General features: G+C 39.3%; 2 protein-coding genes across 4 annotated transcripts; both read left to right on the top strand.

Moving 5' to 3' along the window:
* The first annotated feature begins 345 nt into the window (after positions 1 to 345).
* Positions 346 to 9,498, top strand: LOC108712964. Of its 3 annotated transcripts, XM_018255531.2 has the most exons (6): positions 346 to 732; positions 1,359 to 1,479; positions 3,908 to 4,010; positions 4,437 to 4,496; positions 5,554 to 5,701; positions 7,031 to 9,498. In XM_018255531.2, the coding sequence occupies exons 2-6, from the start codon at positions 1,442 to 1,444 to the stop codon at positions 8,260 to 8,262; spliced, it is 1,581 nt and encodes a 526-aa protein (XP_018111020.1). In that variant the 5' UTR covers positions 346 to 732; positions 1,359 to 1,441; the 3' UTR covers positions 8,263 to 9,498. The 3 variants fall into 3 exon arrangements, with proteins under 3 accessions (XP_018111020.1, XP_018111021.1, XP_041444269.1); XM_018255532.2 differs by lacking the exon at positions 1,359 to 1,479 and having other exon boundaries at positions 347 to 732; XM_041588335.1 differs by lacking the exon at positions 346 to 732 and having other exon boundaries at positions 739 to 1,479.
* A 5,964-nt stretch (positions 9,499 to 15,462) lies between these two features.
* On the top strand, positions 15,463 to 23,752 carry commd4.S (COMM domain containing 4 S homeolog). The gene is given in 8 exon segments (NM_001095579.1): positions 15,463 to 15,491; positions 18,102 to 18,173; positions 18,336 to 18,401; positions 18,497 to 18,536; positions 20,201 to 20,320; positions 21,498 to 21,578; positions 22,305 to 22,475; positions 22,613 to 23,752. Coding segments are annotated over 8 exon segments (594 nt in total). The 5' UTR covers positions 15,463 to 15,488; the 3' UTR covers positions 22,654 to 23,752.
* The last annotated feature ends 2,589 nt before the right edge of the window (positions 23,753 to 26,341 follow it).

The raw sequence follows: 26,341 nt of genomic DNA on the forward strand, positions 1-26,341 counted from the left end.
TACTTCCAAAATGTTTGGAGGTATGTATTTGCCCTCTTGCAGTCACACTGAATAACTAGAGTTCCCACCTTTTTTGGAGAGAAAAAAACAGCCTTCCTGTATTTTTAGATCTTTTCCTATTAATAACATTGGAGTCGAGTATAATTTTTACCGTCAGGCAGGTAAAACATTGGCCAGGTGGCAACCCTATATTAACGCACTGCTATCAATTGATGTTATTACTACGACGGTTTATCTGTCATTTGTCACGAACCCGGAATCTAAATTTGCCTGAATTATACAACAATCAAGTCTCCACCTTCCGAACCAGTCTAAACCTACTGCGCGAATCCCATCTTTGCCTTTTGCTGCCAGCCAATCAAAGTAAGGCTAGATGATTGATTTTCAAGACATCCAATCAAAGTTCAATTGTTCTGTATGGGGCCGCAGCCAATCAGAGCATAGCTTTACCCCAAGCAATTCCCACTCGCTTTTTCTGTCCCTAGCGAAACGCCGTCTTACAAACTTTTGGACTTTCCTTAAGCAAGTAGGAATGATTCAAATAAACAAAACCTATTTTGTTTCTTGAAGGCGTTTTTTTTATTACAATCTCTCCTATGCCTGCCTCAAATCAGCGATCATGGGAGTTGTAGTTTTAGCTCTGGATTGAGAAATAGTCACGTGGCACGGAATATGCAATCAGGGAAGACTTCCGGGTGTGTTTGCGCGTATATCCGAAGGCGGCTGTGGAAGGTAGGGGCTGCGGAGTTGTTAAACACAGTAGGGTTATGGCTGGTCTGGGCAATAATTGGCTAATTGTACACTACGGTGGGGAAATAGAAAAGCTCATGTTGGAGTCATATAAGAACTACATAGATTTAGCGACACTAATTACTTTTTAAACTTTACTGGGAATGGTATATGATATACTGAGCGACTGGGGCACGTTCTTATTTTCTATTCTCTTGATTAGCGGCGTATACGTGACGTTGTTGTTGTTATCATTAGCAGTACAGACGTATGTGTGCCTGAGAGACCCCCTGCATGTCCTCTTCTCCCCGTGTTATTCGTATCCCAGACTAGACACTGTATTGTGACATCTGAAGATTACACTGTATACAGAAGATTGCAGTATTAGAATACTAAGCTTGGCTGTGAAATGGATGATGATATTGTAAAGGGCAGTGCAGACTATTGTGCCAGACAAGGGATCGTAGGTCTCTTGTGACCCCACCCCCATGTGAATCCAGTGCACTGCAAAAGTATTTTTCTGAAGGTTTTCTAGAAAACTTAATAGAAAAGCCATAAACTGTTGTGACAAGCACATGTATTATAAGTCTAATATTTGGCATTTACTTGTTTTATTTGGGTGCATTCAGCTCCCAAGCTGCTTCAAGGCCAAACAAATTCTGTATTGGGAGGAAGCACACCAATACACACCAGCAATATTAATTCAACAGAAATGTGGCACTGGCTTTTTGAGACCAACCCCTTCCTCAGGTAAAACACAAAGCAAACCGGTGGTTCTGTGATTAAAAAATCTTTATCAAAAGTTTAAAGGGGTTTTTCACCTCCAAAAACATTTGTCACAGTTTTTCTAATACTGAAGTGTAAGGGGCGGAGACACGCTGCGATTCAGGGAGATTAGTCGCCCGGCGAGAAATCTCTTCTTCGGGGTAACATCTCCCCAAACTACCTCCCCTGCCTTCCCACTGGCTAGAATGTAAATCCCTGGCGGGATGGCACTCGGAGCATTTCGTATTTCGAATCGCAGCCCTAAAGCTTCATGTTTCACCTTCTAAAGCAGCTCTGGGGGGGAGGGGTCACCAACTCTTTAACTGTTCTAAATTGATACATTTAATTGATACATTTCTTATCTTTGTCCCTGTGAGCAGAAGCCCTGAGGAATGTTCGGGCTCCACGTGTGCTGGGGAGATTGTTGCCACGAAGAAGAGGAGATTTGTCGCTAGAGCGACTAAACTCCCCGAATCTGCTCGTGTGGCCAGACCCTTAAGACAGCTGTTAGAATTGATACAATAGTTGCGAAAATTCCACAGATACTGCTGAGAAATGTATCAATTAAATTTAGCAAATTGTAACAGTTCAGATGCCCCAGTATCACAGAGCTGCCGGACTGAAACGCTAGAGACACGAACATTAAACTTACATTTTGGGAAAACTAAAAAATTAAAGATGGAAAGCAATTGAAAACAGTCTTTGTTTAAGGTGAATAATCTTGAAAACAACTTAACTGAAAGAAGTGTTTGGAAGGTGAACAACCCCTTTAAGCATAACAAGCATCACATTACATTTAATGAAATACATATAACCATGTTCATCAAAGCCATATGCATACATACCACTTAATATTAAACAATGTACAGGTATGAAAGCACATACTCTGGATGAAGAATAACCTAAATATTTCAGCAGGAACACCTTTCTAAAGGGAACTCTAGTGTATGCAGCCTTTCTTGCAAAATATATATCCCGATTGGTGCCAAATTACAGTTCACAAGCACACATTTTTTGGAGCAATATGCCATCACTTCCGCAGATCTCACATTTGGTTTTGTGACATTGCAATCTTCCAACTGTGTCCACTGGACATTATAGTTTTTCTTGAAAACATTTCACCACTCATCCGGGTGGCTTCTTCAGTTCAACTGAATCAGAAGGGAAATTCCTGGCATTTAAACCCTTGAGGGTAGTAAAGTCAAGTAAAAGGGACACTCGATTGAGGACAACAATGTGCACATTTTCGATAGAGAGGACAGATGGTTTGAAGGAGGCCATTTATGTCAAAGTGGAAGAACCATCCTTGAACAGAGGAGGGGGCCTGTGACAACACTTTTCATCAACCTACGATGCATGAACCGATATCATGAACCGATTAATGAGAATCTTCATAGACATACAGTATTTACCAAGAGTTGTACATTTTCCTAGTAACACATTTACGACCATCTTTTAAAATATTGTCTAGAATAGGGTCAGTCTAAAGAACAGAGATATTTTTATTATCTTAAAAACACAAACACCTCGTATTTGTTCCCAACGAGGATATAATTAATCCTTATTGGAGGCAAAACAATCATATTGGGTTTATTTAATTTTTTTTTTAGTTGACCTAAACTATTGAGATCCAAATTACAGAAACATCCCTTAACCAGAAAACCCAAGGACCCAAGCATTTTGGATAGTTAGCTCCCATATCTGTAGTATCAAAAAGTATTCTCTGTTAATGCTTTCAGAAAGGCATAACCTAATGTGACACCTGATAAACTGATATATTATGACACCATAATTTGCAGAGCATGTATTTTGTTGTTCAAAACATGTAATAGACAATGCACAATCTAATGCATAAAAATAATGTCATAATAAGCAGTTCATGAATTAAGGTGCTGTAATGTAGCACCTACATATGAGGGCAAATATTGTACTGCTGTGACCAACTAGGTAATGCATCATGACTTTATAATAGGTACGGTACACACTAGTCATGAAGAAAATCCTTCTTAGGTCCAATTTTTGAAACCTGGACTCGAGTTGCAACCCACATTTTTAACTCCCAACCCACAACTACCTTACCCTCATCTCAACATGCTGTTAACTGACCACAATTAATCTAAAAAGCTGTTATTGCAGACTAAAAGTGACATCCTCAGATGTTGGCAAGGCATAAAGGTTTAAAGGACAAAAAATTGGTAAATAAATGAGACTGGTAGACCGGCACCCATACCCATATTTCCAAGTCCTACCTGCAACCCACAGACTATCCACTTTTTTGTGAGTAACCCTGACCTCCTGCAGGACTCTAGCAAATGTATAAAGCCTGATGCACTAATCACCAAGCCTGAAATTTCTTCTTGGTTTTACTTAATCATATTTGTACTAATTGTATTTTATATATTTTATTCTTAAGTCATCGGGTAATGCTAAACATGGACAAGATGAAACCAGATAAACAGAAGAATGAGTTGATTGTAAATCATGTTTTAGACATCATCTATATGCTGACTGGAGAGGTGAGGATCTCATTAATGCATACTGTATTCATGTATATCTGACAAATGAAATGCAGTGAGCTTAACCTTTAAGCACTTGTTTTTTTTCTGAAATAACTTATTTTGTATGGGAATATTCTGGCTTTAAAATCAGTGCAATAATATACTTGTAAGGAATATCTAATATAAATAATTAAAAAAAACAACTGGACTTGCTGGGTAATAGTTGTAACTTGCTGGGTAATAGCTGTAACTCTTCAGAGAGGTGACATCTGAAATTCACCAATTTCTGCCCTCTCCATAGAAGGGGCAATTCTCATACAGTGTAGAGTCTTAGTAAGCACAGAATTGAGGGTGTAGTGGATTTAATAAACATGATGACAACTATAGCAACTACATGGTCTGCTCCTTGCTGTTTAGCCTAACATGTATTCTCTAATTTTGTAGGAATATATCATTGAGAAGAAGAATTCCCATCCTAACTTAAATCATTCAAGGACAGGAGAGGTGACTACTTAAAATGACCATTTCATCTTTCAGATCCTCCTACACAGACATTCATTCTTTATATTTTTTTTTATTTGGCCAGATGCATTGGACCACTTGTGTCAAAATGTTATAAGAAATAGTTTCTCATATGTTTGATTTTCAATTTTGTGTGGCTTTTACACCCTGTTTAATGTACAGCAGCCCTATGTAGAAAGTATCAAGTTTTGTGACTGGACTATGTAACGAAAGGAGTGTCTTAATAGTGCTCCTTACTGAATGGTCAAGAATTACTGCTGCATACTCTCAATTTGTGATTGGATATGCTACTAATGGTCCTGTCTCTCATATCTTGTTATATTGTCATGAAATTTGATATATGCTTTATATCCTCATGATATTTGCTAACCACTATGCAAATCTAAAAATTATTTCATGCATTAGTTCATGCGTGTTGCTTTCTATAAACATTATGTATTCTATAGGATGAAATACAAAATCAGAAATACAGTACTGGATATTGTATATAGAAATATATTCCAATATCCCTAAACACATATCTTTACCTGCATTGTCATGACTTAACTAGTATTGTGTTCTAGGTATCAGGACTCAAAGAAAATTGCAATTCCTTTGTCTACGGTGTTTTCCCTACACCCTGTTTATTGCATATTGTGTTTTCGTTTTAATTGGGGGCAGAACAGCATGCTTAGCCTCATAGAAGACAAATAAATTAAGATAATTTTAGAGTTATATTCCCATAAATGGATGTAGGTATTGCTTACCAAATGGGTGGCTATTATTTCACGAGACAACTTTTTATTAGTGCTGGTTCAGATAGAAATGGATCCAAAGAGCATATCAGTCTTTCACTGCAGTTTGCAGTAGTTGGCCTTTCTCTGGTTCCCTGGATGAGCCATTTGTCACCACAAAAAGCAAATTCAGTTCAGTCCATTTTGGGCCACATTGAATGCCAAATTAGATTTGTGCTTATATGGCCATCTTTTCCTTTAGCTATCCTGATTATTCATATGATAGGTATGTCCAGTTTACTTACATGTTTGTCTTTATTTTCTAGGTGCCTGTTAAGTATGATGATGTTGCAGTCTACTTCTCCAAGGACGAGTGGGAGTACTTGGAAGAGCATAAGGACATTTATCAGAAACTACTGATTTCAGATGAAAGGAAATGTGATGCATTTAGCAAGTTTTCAGCTAGGAACTCAGGTAGCCACTTGATTATTTTCATTAAATAAAGGTATGCAGTATTTGGCGAATATATAAATCGAAGATAGTGTAAACGTCGTCTTCAGTATATTTTAACTGTTTATATCTATGTCTGTTGTAGTCTTTAATTGTTTTCAGCTATACACCATATATATCTGTGCAACACCAGCTTAATGAAGTGTTTGAAGAGTATGAGCAGATATAGAGAACTAACTAATAAAAAAAAGATATATTTTTAACTGACTTTCTCTCAGTATGGTCATAGCTTTAAAGACAAACTTTACCCCCCCCCTTTTTTTTTTTTTGAATGAGCTCAATCAATTGGGCTTATGCAGAAAAGGTGCATAAACATTATATGTATGTCTAGAAATAAAAATGTAAGAATCACAGATTGAAACTATGATTGTCTGTGTATGCTGGAACCAGTTCCACAAAACTGGCAGGCAGCCCCTTACCTTGTTTCATTGTGAGTTGATGGATTCTGGGACTTGAAGTCCCTCTGCTTTCCAGTAAAACAATCACTATGGAAAGCAGAGGGAGTCCAAGTTCCAGAATTCTTCATTTTATAATGGAATAAGGTGAGGAAGGTATAAAGTGCATTTATATCTTGTTCAGACAATGTTTAGTTCTCTCTTTATATTAATCCAGCTGAATGAGCTCATGTTAGAAAGGGGGTAAGCAGGGAAAATGACTATTGAGAAAAGTGCCTAAGAAATCTTTTTCTCAGTAAGGTTTGATTTAAGCTGACTAATGGTAAAGCAAATTGAGAAAGCTAGACAGCTCTTGAGCAAATTGAGAAAAATGTCATCAAGAGCAAATAACATTTGAATCTTGTATCATTTACCTCGCAGCTTATGAGCGCTGAGCCAAGGGACAAAGCTATATAATTTTAAAGTGGCTTAATTGGTGCACACAAATACATTATACAACAGTGGGGTAAGGTGCCAGTACACGGGCACGAAACGCGTTAGTTGGCACCTTATCCCACTGCTGTATAATGTATTTGTGTGCACCAATAAAGCCACTTTAAAATTATAAAGTTTTCTCCCTTGGCTCAGCGCTCATAAGCTGTGAGGTAAATGATACAAGATACTAACCGGCTGAGAAGAAGCCGGGATCTCGCGGGAGCAGCGACCTGAGGAGAGTCAGCATAACAGGGTGAGCTCCACTATTATCACGCAAGATTTGTTTTGCAGAAATTTGTTTTAAATAAAGTTTGAATCTCAGATTTAAGTTTTATAAAATAGCTTATGATACATAAACCAAGAGCATAGAATGAAAATGTATTCATATGAATCCATCAGTAATTATTAAATGTGTGTTTTTCAGATAACAGCAAAACAGAAATGAGCAGTGGTCTACCAAAATTCACTTTTTTGACACCACATGGCAGAGCCATCAATAATAAGAAAACCCGCCTGCAATTGTCCTCTTCTGTACAGTTTACCCAGCTGATGCACAGCATTGCCAGGCTTGGAAGAAGGGTGGCAAAGATTGATAGGAACATTTCCCATATTCTTAAGGAGTTTAATACAAAGAAAACTGTCTCTGCTACACAGTACCATGGAAGCGAGTCACTTAAAGAAGATGGAGTAAATGCCCCAAGACCTATTAAAAAAGAGAATATGCTGTTAGATGTGCATCAGGATCTTGTTTATCAGGCTGAACAAAGTATGTCCCCACATTCCTCATCTGAACCCTTGGCACAGTCACAAAGCTTAAGTGAACTCATTTGCCGCACCAAACAAAGTTCATACACCGGGTCTGTACCTGCTAATAGCCCAATGTTTGCAAATCATTTAGAAATATCAGAACATTTACAAATACATTATGACAGCACTAGCAATGCAAATTCTAACAGGGAAATATCACAGAGCCCCCCTCCTCCTCTGGTAACATCAGCAAGTAGTGTGGTTACTGCAATGTCCAGTGATGCTCTGGATGAAAAGCCACCTGTACTCACCAATCTTTTAAAAAATTCACAATGCCACAAAACAGAGCCGACCGGTATCCACACCTTAAATCCAATAGAGGAGACAGAACCAGATATCCACATTTCTGAAGTTCCAAAGTCCTTGCATAAAAAATTACTAAAAACAAGCTTGCCTAAAACATCTTCTGTTAACATGCCCTCTGTAAAGTGTCCAGCCTTTATTATTGTTTCGAAAGTGTCGGAGCAGAACCAAACAAACTATGAGAGTCTTCGCACACCAGATACTGTTGGAGAGCCACTACCAGATATTCCCTTGGCTACAATGACAGCAGGTTTATTGAACAATTTTAAGATGCAAAGCCGCGGTCAGCCCCACAGATTTGCCCAACTACTATTTCAGCATCATGTACCGTACTCACTGTATAAAACTTGGACACACAATACCAATTTTGATGGTTCTCGAGGTAAACATGCATTGCCTAAAAACCTAAAACGTGTCATACTAAATGAAACTTCAGTAGCATATAAAATGACACCAGTGGTTTTAAAGAAAATAAAAGACACATTAAATGCTCTGCTGCGGATTCCTAGAACTGGTGGCTGGGATTCTACTTCTGATAACGGGTGAAACAGATTTTGCTTTATGCTCTTTCATCGAGGAGTATTGTAGTACTTAAGTGAATAATGGGTTTAAAAGCAGAGAGTTTGACTGCTACGTTATCTATAGTATGTTACTATGAATACATGACAACCAGCTTTGTGGTGATGCTGCCAGCAGAAGTGGGTCTTCTTAAAACTTATATTGCAATAATGAGTTTCTAGACTATGTATGAGTCAGTTACTGTACATAACAATGTTTTCTCACCATTTATTAGACTTTAAGGCTGCCAATTTTGACAGCCCCATTTTAAGTATACTGTGTTGATGAACTACTGTACAACTGTCAGCTGTTATTGGGTTGGTAGTTGTATGTTTAGACTCTATAAAGTTGCGTGAGTGTTCAAGATCAGATCATACAGAACTTTAATGACAACTTTACATTACTTTTTTTTCTTTTATCTTTTATTTACATGTGTCCAGGTTGTATATTTATCGATATTAATTGTTTCTGACCATGTGTTAAGAAAAACTAAATGAAATCTAAGAAAACTGCCCTAGTTCCAATTTTTTATTCCCTGAACAGGTATGGGACCTGTTATCCAGAATGCTCGGGACCTGGGGTTTTCCGGATAATGGATCTTTCCGTAATTTGGGCCTTCATACCATAACTCTACTTGAAAATCATGTAAACAATAACTAAACCAATAAGCTGGTTTTGCTTCCAATAAGGATTAATTATATCACAGTTTGGATCAAGTACAATGTACTGTTCTATTATCACAGAGCAAAAGGTAATAATTTTAAAAAAATCTGATTATTTTATTATAATGGAGTCTATGGGAGACAGCCTTTCCATAATTCGGAGCATTCTGGATAATGGGTTTCCAGATAATGGTTCCTAGACCTCATTATGCTTTGTAAACACATACCTTTGTCTACTCCAGACACCTTGGTCTCTTATCAAGTACCAATGCAGCTGTCAAATCAGCCAATATATTTTTGGTACCAATCATGAAATCTTTTATTCAATAAACTTTGAATAATTTTAACAAATTTGTTTATGCCACTATGTTGTTCCAGTTCAAGCAAATTGGAAACAAAGCGTCTGATTTTTTTATATTTATGCACGATTATTTTTGTTTGTAATTTAGCTATATGCCACTAAACATTTTATACTTGGGGCCATCCTTATAAAGCTGTGTAATTTATTATGTCACAAAAGTTATTTAACAATTGGTATAAAATAAATAATGTATTTATGATGCTCCATTGATGTTTTTACACTTGGATTAAAGTGATTATGACACCCAGAATACAAAAGAACCCTGTATTTCCCAGAATTGGCCATTTCTTCACAGTCCCATACAGGCAAGCAGCATTGTATTTCAGCTGAAATTTACACCATTTGGATGCCACCCCCTGGAAACATAAATTCTGAATTCTACTGTACTAATGGTACAGCCAAAGCTTCATAACACTCTGTCTTTTAGTCTTCAGCTATAACACTCACTACTGAGTTACAAACTTTCTCCAGTTTAAGTACTTCATATAGGGGTTTTATGGCTGATCAGAGGCATACAAATATAACATTAACATATCCAATGCCAAGCATCTGCTATAGTGGTGTAAAACCTTTGAACCCTGGAGCAGTGGAAACAACCCCTGGAATGATAAATTGCTTTTATGGTATATATTTCACTGTCTGGCAGAAAAGTCTGAGTATGGTAGATGCCAGAAGAACACTACTTGTTTGAATGCATAATAGTATAACTTTCTACTTACCCCTCATCGCAGGTCCTGTCTAGCGGAGTTCACAGCAGCCATCTTGTCTCTGGTCTTCTTCCTGTAGCAAATGTCAAGCCATGGCTTGACAAAGGGCCTGTGTAGCCCAAAACGTTGCCTATGGCATTTGAGTAAAGTTTTGCAAATTTTTCAAAGATACGGGAGTGCTGCTGCTTTATTTGCTACATGTATACTTTGCCCTGGCAGGGGGTACGGCTTGCACCCGGGGCTGCTAGGAGCCTAATCCGCTTTTGAAGCACACTTTAACTACATTTACTGGTCTTCTTCCTGTAGTGATCGGCATTTTCGGGCGCATGCGCAGTTAGAGGAATCTTCCATTGCGGAACTACTGCACATGCGCTTAAAATCACTAAATTTTCGATAAAAACAATCAGAGGAGGGAGGGGGCCTATTTAGGGTTGGGGGGATGCAAATTAGGGGGTCGAATTCTCCTTTAAGGTGGCCATACACGGGCAGATTAGAACTGCAAATATCGGTCCTTTAGACCAATTCAGCAGTTTATCTGCCCATGTGTTGGGGCTTCCAACGCCCAATCGTTATAAGGCCGATTTTTGTCAGGTTTGATTTTTCCTGCAATCAAGGACCGCATCGGCACCGTATAGTTGACCGCATAGTTGATGTGGTCCTAAGACCCATCGGTGCCCATTTCCTTCGTTGTATTCCGATTGTTTGGCTGAACATTTGGATTAACCCAATATTGCCCTGCCGTTAGTGGGCATATCGGGGAAAGATTTGCTATTTTGCTGACCTTGCAAAACAAGCAGATCTTATCGTGTATGGCCACCTTAATTGTCTTGTAGGCTAATGGAAACAAATTCCACCAACAATGTTCCAAAACCTAGTGCAACCCCTTCCCAGAAGAGTAGAGGCTGTTACAGTGTAAAGGGGGAAACCAACTTAGTATAATAACCTTAGTATTGAAATGAGATGCTGGACAGACAAGTATCCTAGATACATATTTATCCATGACCATCTTTATCAGTGTAAAATATATGGTTAAAATTTCAGTTAATATTATATTATCATCATTGATATTATAAATTAGTGTATAAAATCCAGAAATCAGTGTATAAATTATGTGAACTGGTAAAATCCATTTACATCCACAAGATGTCACCAGTGTACCTTATAAGCTCATGTTACTGTGTCCATTTAAAATCCACTTGCTACAAAAAAAAAACAAAATTGTAACCAATTAGTATCTATAACATATAAGCATTTCCTTCCACTGTAAAAGCCACAGATGAGTTTCCAAAGTTCTATATCCATTATTAAAACAGACTTTAGGAGGCACATTTGCTAAGGGTAGAATATCGAGGGTTAATTCGACCATCGAAGTAAAATCCTTCGACTTCAAAGGATTTACCGCAAATACTTCGATTGAACGATCAAAGGAAAAATTAACGATTAAATCCTTTGAATGATTCGAAGGATTTTAATCCATCGATCGAATGATTTTCCTTCAATCAAAAAAAGCTTAGAAAGCTTATGGGGAAGGTCCCCACAGGCTAACATTGTAGCTCGGTAGGTTTAAAGTGGCGAAGTAGGTAGTCAAAGTTTTTTTTAAAGAGACAGTACTTCGACCATCGAATAGTCAAACGATTTTTAGTTCGAGTCAAAGGTCGAAGTAGCCTATTCGATGGTCGAAGTACCCAAAAAAAAACGTAGAAATTCGAAGTCTTTTTTACATGCATTCATACTATTCGGTGTAACACAATTTAATTCGTAAATCCAAAAGGCTTCCCTTCTCAGGAGCATTTTTTCTATGTTACCACCCCTTGGCACTCTGTGGGGCCTAACCATATGAAAAAAAATATCATCGATATAGCGCCTGTAGTTGGCCAGCTTAAATATATTGCAATATATGGACAAACAATTCCTGTTTTGTTTAAAGGGTAAGGCATTTTTCAGTAGCAGTATGCACAAAATGTCTCTGTCTTAAATATATTGATAATGGGTTAAGTGCAGAGGACTCTTGTATTTGTCTATATATATATATATATATATATATATATATATATATATATATATTATATATATTATATTATATATATATATATATATACATGCATACATACATACATACATATATATATACACACACACGTACATACACGCATACATATATTATCCCTGGTGAAACACAGATAACTACTCTTCTTATATATAACAAATCAGAATATATATTTTGTTCCGAATTGTTATGCCCTGTGTACCACACCTGAACTTCTCATATTCTTGCATCACACAAGGACCTCATTCTGGCTGCCATGAACAATGCACCTCCCAGGTTCCGAAATGCAGAGGATCCACAAAACAAAGCACATGCCGAGGAGCATATTTGATGTAAAAAAGCAAGTGGGGGGTGTTTAGGGATCTGGTCTTCATGAGCAGATTTGAAACTACCGGACATACCAAACCAGTAGACAATTTATCAAAGATCGAGGTGAATTTTTTAATTATTTGTGTACTTCAACTAGGGAATAGTCCAAATTCGATTCGAATTTGAAAAAAATTTGAATATTGAAATTTATCATGTACTGTCTCTTTAAAAATTTGACTTTGACCATTCGCCATCTAAAACCTGCCGAATTGCTGTTTTAGCCTATAGGGGACCTCCTAGAACCTATTTGGAGTCAATTGGTGGACTTTGAAAAATCAAAGTTTGATCAAATGCGCTATTCCTTCGATTCGTACAATTCAAATTTGGCAGAATATGGACCTATTCGATCAAAAATGGACCTATTCGACCAAAAAAAAATTTTGGTTGGTATTCTTGAATTATAAAAAAAATAAATATGCCCCTAAGTCTATTAAAAAAATAATTTACACATTAATTAAACCCAATAGGATTGCTTTGCATCCAAATGAGATTTAATGATGATAATTATAGAGAAAAATTATATCACTTTTAAAAATTTTAATTATTTGATTATAATGGAGTAATGGGAGATGGTCTTTCCGTAATTTGGAGCTTTCTAGATAATGGGTTTCTGGATAACAGATCCAATACATGTACCATCTAACAGCACCCAAAAATAGATTGTAAACATCCAATGATAGAAAGACTTATTGGAATGTTTACTAACATTGAAGATACATATCTGGAGAGATTTCTGGAGATGTTGCCCATAGCAACCAATCAGATCTTTGCTTTTGTTTTCTAAAGTTGGCCATACACGGAGAGATCCGCCGGTTTGGTGATGTTGCCAAACGAGCGGATCTCTCTCCGATATGCCCACTTTGAGGTGGGCAATATCGGGCTGATCCGATCGTGGGCCCTAGGGCCCAACGATCCGATCCTAACGCATGGGAAACGGTCGGAACGCGGGACCGCATCAACGAACAGATGCGTCCGCGATCCGACAGGATTTTTTGCCCCGATCGAGATGATTGGTTGCCATAGGAAACATCTCCAATGTTATTAAACATACCCCTTATTTTGTTTAGAGAACGACTGGCGCTCAAGTTATTTGAAGACCAGCTTGTTGTGTGTGGGATACAGTGGGGGTCATTTATCAACACTGGGCAAATTTGCCCATGGGCAGTAACCCATAGCAACCAATCAAATTGCTGCATTCATTGTTCTACTTGCAGCTGGCTTCAAAAAGCCAATCGCTGATTGGTTGCTATGGGTAACTGCCCATGTGCAAATTTGCCCAGTGTTGATAAATGAGCCCCAGTTGCTCTACTGGAGTTGCAGGGAGTTGTGACATGTCCAGCTAAGTCTGAATCTTCAGATGCTAAAGTCTAAATGGCCTGTCCAAAAGGGGCCATCGTTTCTGAGATAAAGCCCCCAGTTCCAAGGGTACTTATATCCAAAACCAAAAAATTATCCCATAACTCTATGATATATTAAAAAATAGTTTTTATTCAAAAAATCATGTTAAAAAGATAGGCATACAGACCCCATGGTATTTTGCCTTACGTGTTTCCTATGCCTAAGTACCAGAGGTATGAAACGAGAAATGCGGAATACCATGGGATCTGTATGCCTATCTTTTTAACATGATTTTTTGAATAAAAACTATTTTTTAATATATTGAAGAGTTATGGGATCATTTTTTGGTTTTTGATAAGTCTGAATCTTCACAAATGTGTTCCATGTATTGCCTACTGTCTGTACATAGATGTTCAAAGTAAACTCATAGTTGCTGCTTGGCCACCTACCTCTATAATTATGTGCAACCTATGGCTTTGTAGATCTTCTCCCCTGTGATGAATCAGGAAGATCTATATGAGCTGCTTGTTTTACAGATAAAATTGACAACAAATAAACCAGTTTAAAGGCAGCACAAAACATCCCTTACGTCTAGGGTTTCCACCTTTTAAAAAAAATTCCACCGGCCGGTGGAGGGGGCAGCAACAAAAGGGTGGGCTGTGACGGCAAAAGGGGCGGGCCATTACGTCGAAGGGGGCAGAGCCACGGTGCGCCATTGGATGGGGCAGATTGTGACGTCAAAGGGGACGGAGCCACAGCGCGCAAGAAGCCGGGCAAAAAGGTGAGTTTTCACCAGACTGGGGGGCAGGCCACGGGCTTTTGTTAGATGTATTACAAATTTACAGGCTGCTACATTTGTAATTTGTAATACCGGCCCGGCCTTGGCAGGTGTTTTACCGGCTAGGCAACCCTACTTACGTCATACCTCCCAACTGTCCCGTTTTTAGAGGGACAGTCCCTCATTTGACAGCTCAACCCGCAGTCCCTCATTTGTACTGGAAAGTCCCGTTTTTCTCTGCACTGAACAGCCAGAAAAAGAAACAAAAGTTTCTAATTTAATTGGCTTTTGGCAGAGAGCACAGAACAGCCACAACAGAAGATAAGATGCATTTGTAATAATTCAAATGTATCTAAATAAGCAATCTAGATAAGTAATCGTAACAATATAAGATAGGTCCCTTGGGAAAAGTTACACTCACAGCTTAAAGGGCAATTCACCTTTATTAGCAAAATTGTAATAACTGGAAAAAAAAAATACAGAAATATGTTCAAACTTTTATAACCAGCCAAATTTTGTAAATGAACATGGTAAGTAGGGGGTGTGGCCACAAAAATGGGCGTGGCCACAAAAAATCGCCAAGCTACACAAGGGAACTTTTTTGTCCCTCTTTTTATTTCCAAAATGTTGGGCGGTATGACGTAACAGTGGAGAGGTAGTTGATGCATCTTTGATCAGGCACAGGCTACATACAACAGCCACAAACATGCTTTATATTATCTGTTCTATAGCTGTTTCGCAGAATTTATTAAAGTGTACAACTCAAATCATCGCCTCACAATTCAAAGTAATCCCCAATGGACTCGTATCCCATACAGGCCTGCCTGCAGACATAGTAGCTAAAAGCAATAGTATTTTGTGTTCATGTTAATAAAGTTAGTTGATAAAACCGTGTCACGTGGTACAGCAGGGCACTAATCAGCTGACGGGAAGGCTTTCAGCTGCTGTCAACATGGTGAGTAGAATTCTTGTAATTCAGTGCAGGTTTAAAAGATGTTTCCAGACTTGAATAGCACGTTTTGTTGACGGAGTGAGGGGAGGAGGCATTATAGCGTCTGGGGCGAATGGAAATCAGCAGCTAATGCGGTGCAATTCCCAGACACACATAAGACTAAGAGAGGGCTGTATGTCTTGGCATGAATTCTCGTTATTGCAGTTCCACAGAACCTATACAGTCATGTGTTTGGTGAACTCAGGCTGGAGGAATTAAAACAGACGTAAATAACTAAGGATGACAGAATCAGCCATATAAAAAAGATACTAAACAGGGCCAAAGGAATAAATACAGATTATTGGCATATTCTAGTAACACATCAGCAATGTCTCTCTAGGACTCGTTTATTAAACACAAACTTTGCCACATTTGTTATGTATATAAATGCCGTTCATTATGTCTAAAGCTGTTACTTGCACTTATGTGTATGGGCGCTAAATGCCAGTGCAGCCAAACACAGTGGATGAATCACACACTGTGTCTCTTCATAGGGGAACCTGTTCCTGCTGAATTGTGCTTAGTACGGGGGACTACCTATGTTGCCATAGTTTTATGTGATCTCTCTCTGTACAGACTATGAGCAAACTTAGGGACTGTTCCTGCTGAATTGTGCTTAGTACAGGGGAATACCTATGCTGCCATAGTTTTATGGGATCTCTCTGTACAGACTATGACCAGAATTAGGGGGCTGTTTCTGCTGAATTGTGCTTAGTACAGGGAATACCTATGCTGATATAGTTTTATGGGATCTCTCTGTACAGACTATGAGCAAACTTAGGGGGCTGTTCCTGATGAATTGTGCTTAGTGCGGGGGGGAGAGTTGTAGGGGGCCCGAGGTAAGGGGGGCCGGGCCACACCGCACTTACTTGATTAGCCAGGCCCCCCTGCTTTCTGAGAGCTGCTGACTTCGGGAAGGCATGGACGTTTAAGGAGCCCTGGCCACCAATTTTCTTATAATGAGGGGGGGGGGCCTGGCCACCAATTTTGGCCACCAATTTTTTTTTCTCATGTGGGGTCCTAGCCACCAATAGTTTTTAATGGGGGGGGGCCCTGGCCAATAATGTTTTTTTATGGCGGACCCTGACCACCAATATCTTTTCATTTTTTATTAACATGTGGGAACCCTAGCCACCAATATTTTTTTTGTTTTTTTACTGTGTGGTGGGGAGGGCAGACCTGTAGGTGGGGCTTGCGGGGGGTGCAGCCCAGGGGGCCCAGGAAATTTTGTCGTATGGGGCCCTGCGATTTCTGATGGCGGTTCTGCCTGGAGCTACTGCCACCACAAGGATGGCAGTTTTAGATCACAGTGGCCCACAGCTACCCCTTAGGAATAAATCACTGCCTATGTCTGGCACTTCTGTATTCACGTGGAGGAGGTGCATAGGTGCCCCCCCCATCAGCTTTCTAAACTGCAGCATTGACCGCAGGCCACAATGGGGCCCTGTAATTGCTACGTTCCCTAAAATGGTAAGGACAGGGATTAGACCACCAACACTCCTTTCTGCACCTTGTGCCAAGTTTTTCTTTAAAGCAATTCTGACATTTTTGCTTTCTCAATGATTTAAAACTGCCCTGCTAGTCCATACCTACTGTGGGGGTGATTGGGATACCCTGTCCAATATACATCACACACGAATACAGGGTCGGACTGTGGGGCCCGGGGCCCATCAGGGCTGGTTTCGTGGACCCCCCCGACCCTCACCCATACTACAAAGCCCATTCTGGGGGCCCTGCCGCGTGCGCACATGCCCCCCACATGCTGTTGTACCACAAGTGATTTACAAGGGTGCTCCAATGAGAAGGTAATTCTTATCCTCTCTATTCCCAACCAAGAACCAAACCCAAACTCCCACTTGCCAGAGGATACAGTGCAGCATCAACTTGAACAAAGTGTGGCTTAGCATCTCCAATGCTGTCTGAGTGGCATCTTTGCTAAGTCCCTGTGAGAGGCAAACCCCCCGCACGCGCTTGTACCTTTCACTTGGACCAGGCTCGGGCAGCCATAGCAGGGGGTGCGTACAAACACTAGTCAGCGTGCAGGCCCCCTGTGTGCGCTCGCTCGCACCTTTCAGTTTTCTGACCAGGACCAGCAGGAGTGGGCTCAGTGCAGCGGTGACCGGGAGCAGGTCTGGGCCGGGGCCCAGTACGACCCTGCACGAACATAACGAAGAAACTGGGGCACTCAGTATGCTAATGTGCCAACATAGCCAGAGTGCTTGATAGGAGACTTTTCTTTAAAAGAATACTATTGCTTTCACAATTCATAATCCAAACACTGTTAGCCTGCACCTCTGATGAAGGATTCAATTTTTAGATAGGTGCAAATAGTCATGTGTAAAACTTACAGCCAGTAATTAATATTAAGTCTTAAATTAGTATTAAGGAAATAGTTACTTCCTGTGACCCTTTCCTAAAGTATGTTTCATATTATAAGATGTTTTCTTTAGTGGATATTAGTGACAGTGTTGGATCATTGAAAACCTGTACAATACAAATATATATGTTTTTTTTTCTATACTGTACACATCCCTTTCCCTTGTTAATCAATCTCTCATGTTATCCTTCTTTCAGAGGTTCCGGTTCTGTGGTGACCTAGATTGTCCTGACTGGGTTTTGGCTGAAATCAGTACCTTATCCAGAATAGTTGAGTATATTCTTGCAACAAACAACCTTAACAGTGTTTTTTACTTCTAGTAAATATCTGTCCACTGTTGTTCTGTGCCCTTTGCTGTCTGTGTCAATACATTTTTCTCATTTTTGTTGTCTGTATCAGTATCTCACCATCTATCTCCTTGTGTTTCTCAGTCATCAGTTAAGCTGAAGCTCATCTGTGCTCAGGTACTGAAGAAACAACTTGGAGAGAAGATTGATGTAAGTATGAAATAAAAGGAACACATTGGAGAAGACAAGCCTTAAATATGTTAATGAATTCTCTTGTTTTTTTTTTGTTTTTTTTTACTCCTCAGTATGAGAAAATCGTCAAGCTGACATCAGATGCTCGCTTTGGTGAGACTTTTTGTTGTCCTTATGACCCTTCCTCAAAATCTGCAGGAAAAATTAATGCTTAAGGGCTGAACTCCACGGGACTATCCGGTGCGACCAAACGGATGCGACAATGTAGAGGTGCCGAATATAATGGGAGTGATAGAAACATCGCAGGTACAAACTACACACAACACGACTGTTGGATGAAGACATTGGTCAGCCGTGTTGTGTGTAGTTTGTACCTGAGATGTTTCTATCACTCCCATTATATTCGGTGGCTCCAACTTGTCGTATTAGCTTCTTCGCCACGCGGCGCATCGCGCTGGATCATCCCTTGAAGTTCAGCTCTAATGTGTATAATGAATAAATAGGGAGCTCCCGGAGGAAGTGGCCATGTCGTGCAGAGCACATGTGCATAATGAGCTTCATGTGCATACGTTTCGGTATTCACTCATTATGTGCATGCATGTGCCCCAACATGGCTGCTCGAATCGTGAGCTCGCGCCCGGGTGTTTCACCTTTCGGTTACCTTTTAGTATGTTGTAGAATCTTAAAAACAATGCTCTGTAAGACTATAAATGTATTATTATTGCTACTTTTTATTACCCATCTTTTTTAGGCCCTTCTCTATTCATGTCTCCGTCTCTTATTCAAATCAATGCATGGTTGCTAGGGTGGTTTGGACCCTAGCAACCAGATTGCTGAAACTGCAAACTGAAGAGCTGCTGAATAATAATCTAATTAACTCAAAAACCACAAATAATAAAAAAAAAAATACAATTGTGATTTGTCTCAGAATATCCCTCCCTCTACGCCACACTTAAAGTTAATTTAAATGTGAACAACCCCTTTAAGGAGTATTTTACTACTTTTTTTCACTATACATACTTGTATATGACTTTTCTTCTGACTGTTATGAAACTATACTCTGTTTGATAAATATGTTAAAAAGGGCGGCTGTCTCCAGAACTAAAATAGTAGAAAGAAAAAGCAAAAGATGGGACATCCACCAGCAGCTGACTGCCCCAGATATCAAGGTCTGAATGCTTCCTTTCTCCACCTGGCATGGGAATGCCCACCCCTGCAAAATTGCTGGAGGAATTTTGCTCAATACCTGGAAAATAGCTTAGACATTCCTAATTTATACACCCCTGAAATATGTCTTAGGACTGGTAGAAGATCTCTTCCCATTGAATAAAACCAGGTCCCTTGCTGGAGTCTGTTTTATGCTAAAAAAACAAATTGTTATAAATTGGTTGGGAAGTACAGTACCTACAGTTGCTCGGTGGGTTAGGTTAGTCAACACACTATTCCCTGCCATTATATTTACCTATGGAGCCTGGGGCTGTCCAACTAAATTTGAGAAGCTAGATATAGATATTCACCCAATAGATGATAATGACTATTAGCAAGCTAGTACTAATCCTTAGTGTATCTAATCCTTAGACACAATACATTAGAATCTCAGTTCTGAATGCAATGGCTTGGTTATTTGTAAAACTTGCATTGTATGATATTGGATGTACACCTCTCTTCTATCTTTTGTTGTATTTCTATTTTCTGCTATTGTAACATACACTTCTAATAAAATTAAACTTTTTAAAAAAAGAAATAGTAGAAAAATTCACTTGGTTTGTATGTTTGTTACTGACTGGAATCCCTTATGATGGTTTCGCTCTTTTCAGAATCAGGAGACATCAAAGCAACAGTTGCTGTTCTGTGCTTCATTCTTTCAAGTGCAGCTAAGCATAATGTGAGCAGCGACAGCCTGTCAAGTGAGCTACAGCAGCTGGGATTGCCCAGAGGTAAAAAATGCAGCATTCGCATTTTATGAGCATGTGCAATTTTACTGTATTACTGTACTGTATTGTAAATTTTTTCTTTAAAGGGGACCCGTCACCTAAAAAAATTATTCAAAATCCTATTTTATCACATTAGTCAAGCAAAATGAACTTTAATTACACTATATCAATTATTTGATTCTTGTTTCCTTCAGTCTGGCAATTTATAATTATAACAAGCAGGCAGGAGCCATTTTGTGGACACTGTTATTAAGACAAGCCTTGCATCATTTCAGAATCTTGTTTGTGAGGCAGAATAGGGGACCCGATGTCCATTCCCATGCCCTGGCTACACAATTAAATGGTGAAGAGAGAGGGGGAATGTAGGGAGAGCAGTGACATCTAGGAAGTGCTGAATGGAAAGTGAAAGTAATTCTGTGCCCCGCCTCTATGCCTAGGCATAGAGGAGGGGCAGACAATATTTGATTGACAGCTGAGATTTTTAAATGAGCTTACAACAGCTATGAATGCTTTAATAAAAAATAGAAATTGAATTTCATGTTTAATTTGAAAAGGCCTTTTATTATACAGATTTTTTGTGTCTGGGTGACAGGTCCACTTTAATGGAACAGTTCAGTGTAAACATAAAAGCTGTCAATAGATTGGCTGTGCAAAATTTAAAAAAAACGTCTTTTTAATATGGATAGTTAGCCAAAAATGTAATGTATAAAGGCTGGAGTGAGTGTTCAGCATGTTAATTGTAACAGAACACAATACAACTTCCTACTTTTCTGAGTTAATCAGCGTCTTTAAGGAAGGGCCACTATCTTTTTAAAATAGATAGTTAGCCAATAATGTAATGTATAAAGGCTGGAGTGAGTGTACAGCAAGTTAATTATAACAGAACACAATACAACTTCCTACTTTTCTGAGTTAATCAGCGTATTTAAGGAGGGGCCACATGGGACAAAACTGTTCAATGAGTTTGCATGCAGCTCATATTCAAAAGCAACAGCTATGCCCCATGTGCCCCCCCCCCTCAAGTCACTGATTGGTTACTGCCTGGTAACTAATCAGTGGAAACCAAGCTGAAAAGCAGGAAGTGTTACCACAACCTGGAATAAATGTTTTGCAGTTAATCTGCTGGGGTTCCTTGTCCTATCATTAACTACTTCTATTGTGATCTTGATATATATTTCAGAACATGCCTCCTCTCTATGCCGATCATATGAAGAAAAGCAGAATGCACTACAGGAGACACTTAGGGAAAGCAGCCTGCGATGTGAGTATGCTTGAGATTATTTTATTTGCTAGTTTGTCTTGATAGCACTTTTATAGAACATTTGAGGTCATAGTATAAAGTGATTCAAAATGTATCTTTTTGTAATACTGTTCATTATATGAATGTGACTGGGAGCTCAGTGTACACTTAGCATTTGTACTTTGTTACTGTAAAATGTTGTGTTTTTGGCCCACATATTCGGTAAATGTTGAGGATTTATGGAGACACAAAGGCAGTTTTTTTATTTTAATGTGTATGATGTGTCTAAAGTGTCTGAAAAAACCTTTCAGGATTCTTACAGTCTACAGTCAAGCCAGGCTGCTTCTTGGCCTGTGGATAAACGCAGCCTGAGAAACAGCCTGACGCTCACCTCCACTCTGTATTGTGTTTGCACCTGCAGGAACAGCATCAGGCTGGGTGCAGACACATGGAGCAGATTTTGGTCTGAAAATGAATTCTCTAGCATTTCTATTCCAAATCGGCTCTGTGTGTTTACACCAAGGCCAACGCCGTGCCTGCAGGTTCAGACACAACCCGAAGTAAAGGTAAGTGGTCAGGCTGATGAGCAGGCCAAGAAACAGCGTGGTCTGACTGTAGAATAAATACTTTTTAGTCTGTATTACTATTTGAATATGGGTAGAGTAGCCATGCCAAGTGCCTTTTAAAGTGTATTTTTGGCATATATGTGTTCTTATTCCATCTTTCCCTTTCATTTTGTATCTGCAGTGACAAGAATGTCCTCACTTAATTGGCGTGTAGATCAGATTCTTAGTTCCAGCATTATGAAGCAACTGAATGAACCTCTTGTGCACCTTAATCTGACTTTATCAGATGGAGAGTGCAACCAGCCTCTTACCATGACTGTTTCTGCCTCCAAACTCCGTGTCCTTATAACAGGTGAGACAGACCGTCGCCTAAGTATTAGTGAACATTTAGAACATAGCGTTCTTTTTGAAGTAAAAGCTGTGTTAATAATATGGTGCTATGGTATTATAAACATAATTATGTAATGTCTAAATATGTTTTTTTTGTAGAACTGAAGCAGGCTCTTGAGATGATGAATGCCCTGAATTAAGACCAGATCAGATACACAGCCAACATTGTGGGTCGCAATCAAAAGATGGAGAAAAATCTGCATTGAGAATGGCATCAACAGATGTATTTTACTGGACAGAGCAAAATATATAGAGACGCATTATGAAGCAAGCTCAGTCCAAAATGAGCTGTAACAGATTCTGCAGTTATGCCTTCCTTTTTAAATGCACATTGTACCTGCCAGTCAGGTATTTTTCATTTGGAAACTAGTTTGTTCCAAAGAAGTATTCTGCCTTTTGTTAACAACAGTGTCGGACTGGGATGCCTGGGGTCCACCAGAAAACCTTTGGCCACAGGCCCACTCTCCAAAATATTTTTCCTTTTTATGTCATTTACTTTCTTTATTCTTTTAATCACTTTTCCTCAAATATTATCATCAGTCTCTACCTCTCTACCATTTCTTCTCTTTATTCTTATGTAGAAATGGGGCAACTGCTGTTTTATAGGCATACAAGGCAAATAGTTGGGTGAGTAGAAGGGCCCACTGACACCTGGGCCCACCGGGAGTTTTCCTGGTATCCTGGTGGGCCAGTCTGACACTGGTTAACAAGTTTCCCCAAAATTTGTTTTTGTTTGAGTTTACCTGGTCAGTGCAGCTAATGCTGCTCCCACTGATGTACATAGACTTACATAATTGAAATAAATAGCACCCAACCAGCAGACATTAACGTTTGTTAGTATATTTTACTAATAATATATAGACCACACTAAAAAGGGTGCTTCAGAGACTGAATTATAGCAGTGACTATGTTACACAGTATGATCGATTACATGTAGGCAAACCATTAAATGAATACTGTAAATACAGTCAATAGGCACTGCAGATGCAGATCTCGGAATTCTCAGCCTTTTCCCCTACTACCAGTTTTGTGTTTCCACCCTGATGTTTAATTTATCATGTTTTACCTAAGTTCGTATATATATTTGTTTCAATGTGCCAATTTGCTGGTATAATTACAACCATAAACTGTTTTTCTTAAAGGGGAACTCCACAGAAATATGACTTGATCTTTTTGAAAAGTAAACATAATGTCAAGCAACTTTGCAATATACATCAATTAAAGAATATGCAGACTTTTCATGATTTTTAATGGTTTGGAACAGTTCCCTAAGCCTAGCCCCCTGCTCTCCTACTGATCTGTCTGACTACTTTGCTGAGCTGGCTGACTACTTTTATCTTGCATCAGCAACAATCCTTAGCCTGCATCCGCCAAACCCCACAATTCCCTGCACATGTGATTTCAATAAGGAACAGAACATCACAGTGCAATGCATTGTGGGTTATGTAGTTCCTGCATGCTGTTTGTAACATCAATATTTAGTCCCTCCTTCCCTGCCAGGATTTCAAATGATGCTGCCTAGGGCTGTAGTGACTATCCCAAAACTAGAAAAAGGCAGCTGACACCACACTCCAAAGTCTGAGGTAATCTGTTATAACCACAGGGGGTGTCTAACATTGGCAGCCTTAGTGATTATTTTTTATAGGATAAGTACAGGGTTAAACATGTATATCAAAGCATTAGCAGCATGGAACATTGGTGGTTTTATTCCCTCAACATGTTTCACACCAGGGGGCTCTTCATCAGGAGTCAGTATTGCATAAATCTACACCAGTCTAGACTAGAAAGACTACCAAACATTGTGTCTGCATAACAAAGGTGTAGGATAATGTCTCAAAGTGGGCATTAGAAAGCTTATTTGTCTGGCCTAGACATTAGGGGGGCATGCAGCGACAATGTCCAACATTCCTACTGGAGTAATCAGATAAGGATATTTGCCTTTAAATCTCAAACAATGATTACTAACCAGGCCAACAGCTCCTTGTACCCCATTGACAGCCATTGAAATGGGCAGCCTTGATTCAGGGCTAATTATCTCCTCTGGGCAGGAAGTTGTGTTAAAGGAATACTGTCATGATTTTAATGATGTCATTTTTATTTCTAAATTACACTGTTTACACTGCAAATGATTCACTCTAAAATATAAAATGTAATTCCTGAACCAGCAAGTATATTTTTTTAGTTGTAATATTGGTGTGTAGACCGACATCTCGGGTTATTTTGCCTGGTCATCTGCTTTCAGAAGCAGCCAGCACTTTAGGATGGAACAGCAGTAAAGAGTGACTGAAGTCTATCAGAGCACAAGTCACATGACTGGGGGCAGCTGGGAAACTGACAATATGTCTAGACCCATGTCAGATTTCAAAATTAAATATAAAAAAAATCTGTTTGCTCTTCTGAGCACTATAACTGATTCCTGATTCCCAGGTGGGAACAATTCAGAATGATGTCTCTAATGCTCGATTCCTCGGCAGTCAGTTTTAGGGCTGAATGGACGTCTTTCACAAAAGACACAGGAGGCAAGTCAGATGAAGTCGCAGGCAGCATCTTACTGGACTGAACGAAAAGTAGCAGGTAAGAACCACATTCCATCCGAAATGACACTACTGTTGGATGTGAATGCAGAAAGTTGGGTCTTCATCCGAAAGTCCACCGCAGCCCCCAAAGAAAAAGTTAACGTTCCACTACACGTGCTGACATTCGCACGGCCTGCTGATGTTTGCACATGCACACGGAGGAGGGGGTGTGTGCAGTAGTTAGGAAGGCCCTTTGTGTTTCAGCCCCGGTGGACCCCCAGTGCTCCAGTCTGACCCTGCCGCAGGGGAACTAATCTTAGCCTAGAAGGACAGTGGCTGTAATCAGGACAGTCATTTGGCATTATGAGCCTGCCAAGGCATTTTTACCTGCTTTCCCCGGTGGTCGCTTTTCCTGCATTCCACGTCACGGGAGCACATGAAATGCAGCCATAACTCACACAGGTTCATCCATCATTTTGGGCCCTACAGTATATCATTTAGGGCCCCCTTAGACATGTTTTATACATTTTAGAAGTGGAAACTATCCAAACGGATTGTTTTTACTTCTTTCCAACTTCTGCTACCTGTCTACCAACACCTTAGCTTATGGTTAATTCTAAGCAACTTTTCATTATTTCTTTTTTCATAGTTTTTTATTTATTTGCCTTCTTTTTTTCCCGTCTCTTTTTTCAAATCAATGCCTAGTTGCTATGGTAATTAGGATCCTAGCAACCAGATTGCTAAAACTGCAAACTGGAGAGCTGCAGAATAAAAGACAAAATAACCAAAAAATTAGATATAATAAATAAAAAATCAGCTGCAAATTTTCTCAGAATTTTACTCTCTACGTCATTCTAAAAGTTCATGAAAAGGTGAACAACCCCTTTAGTAACATTTCTGCTCACTAAATTATAGCCCCAAAATGAATATTTAAGCAACAGATAGTTTAAATCAAATTAAGTTGTATATTAAAGAATCTTACCAAACGGTATACAGTATATATTTAAGTAAATATTGCCCTTTTACATCTCTTGCCTTGAGCCACCATTTCATGATGGTCTGTGTGTTGCCTCAGAGATCACCTGACCAGAAATACTACAACTCTAACTGTAACAGGAAGAAGTGTGAAAGCAAAAGACAGAAACCTGTCTGTTAATTGGCTCATGTGACCTAACATGTATGGTTTGTTTGGCTTGTTTGTATGTATCGTGAATCCTAGGATCCCAGGGGGCGGCACTTATTTCTTAAAATGGCAATTTTCTATTTATGATTACCCAATCAGACATACCACTAAAAAAGTATATTATTATGA

Source organism: Xenopus laevis, chromosome 3S, assembly GCF_017654675.1.
Source record: "Xenopus laevis strain J_2021 chromosome 3S, Xenopus_laevis_v10.1, whole genome shotgun sequence".
Taxonomy (NCBI): domain Eukaryota; kingdom Metazoa; phylum Chordata; class Amphibia; order Anura; family Pipidae; genus Xenopus; species Xenopus laevis.

What these genes read in the sequence shown, in the direction of transcription:
- LOC108712964 (XM_018255531.2), top strand. Translation starts at nt 1,442, where the DNA reads ATGTGGCACTGGCTTTTTGAGACCAACCCCTTCCTCAG. An exon ending in GAGACCAACCCCTTCCTCAG is followed by an intron (nt 1,480 to 3,907) that starts GTAAAACACAAA and finishes TTTATTCTTAAG; the next exon opens with TCATCGGGTAATGCTAAACA. An exon ending in GTTTTCAGCTAGGAACTCAG is followed by an intron (nt 5,702 to 7,030) that starts GTAGCCACTTGA and finishes TGTGTTTTTCAG; the next exon opens with ATAACAGCAAAACAGAAATG.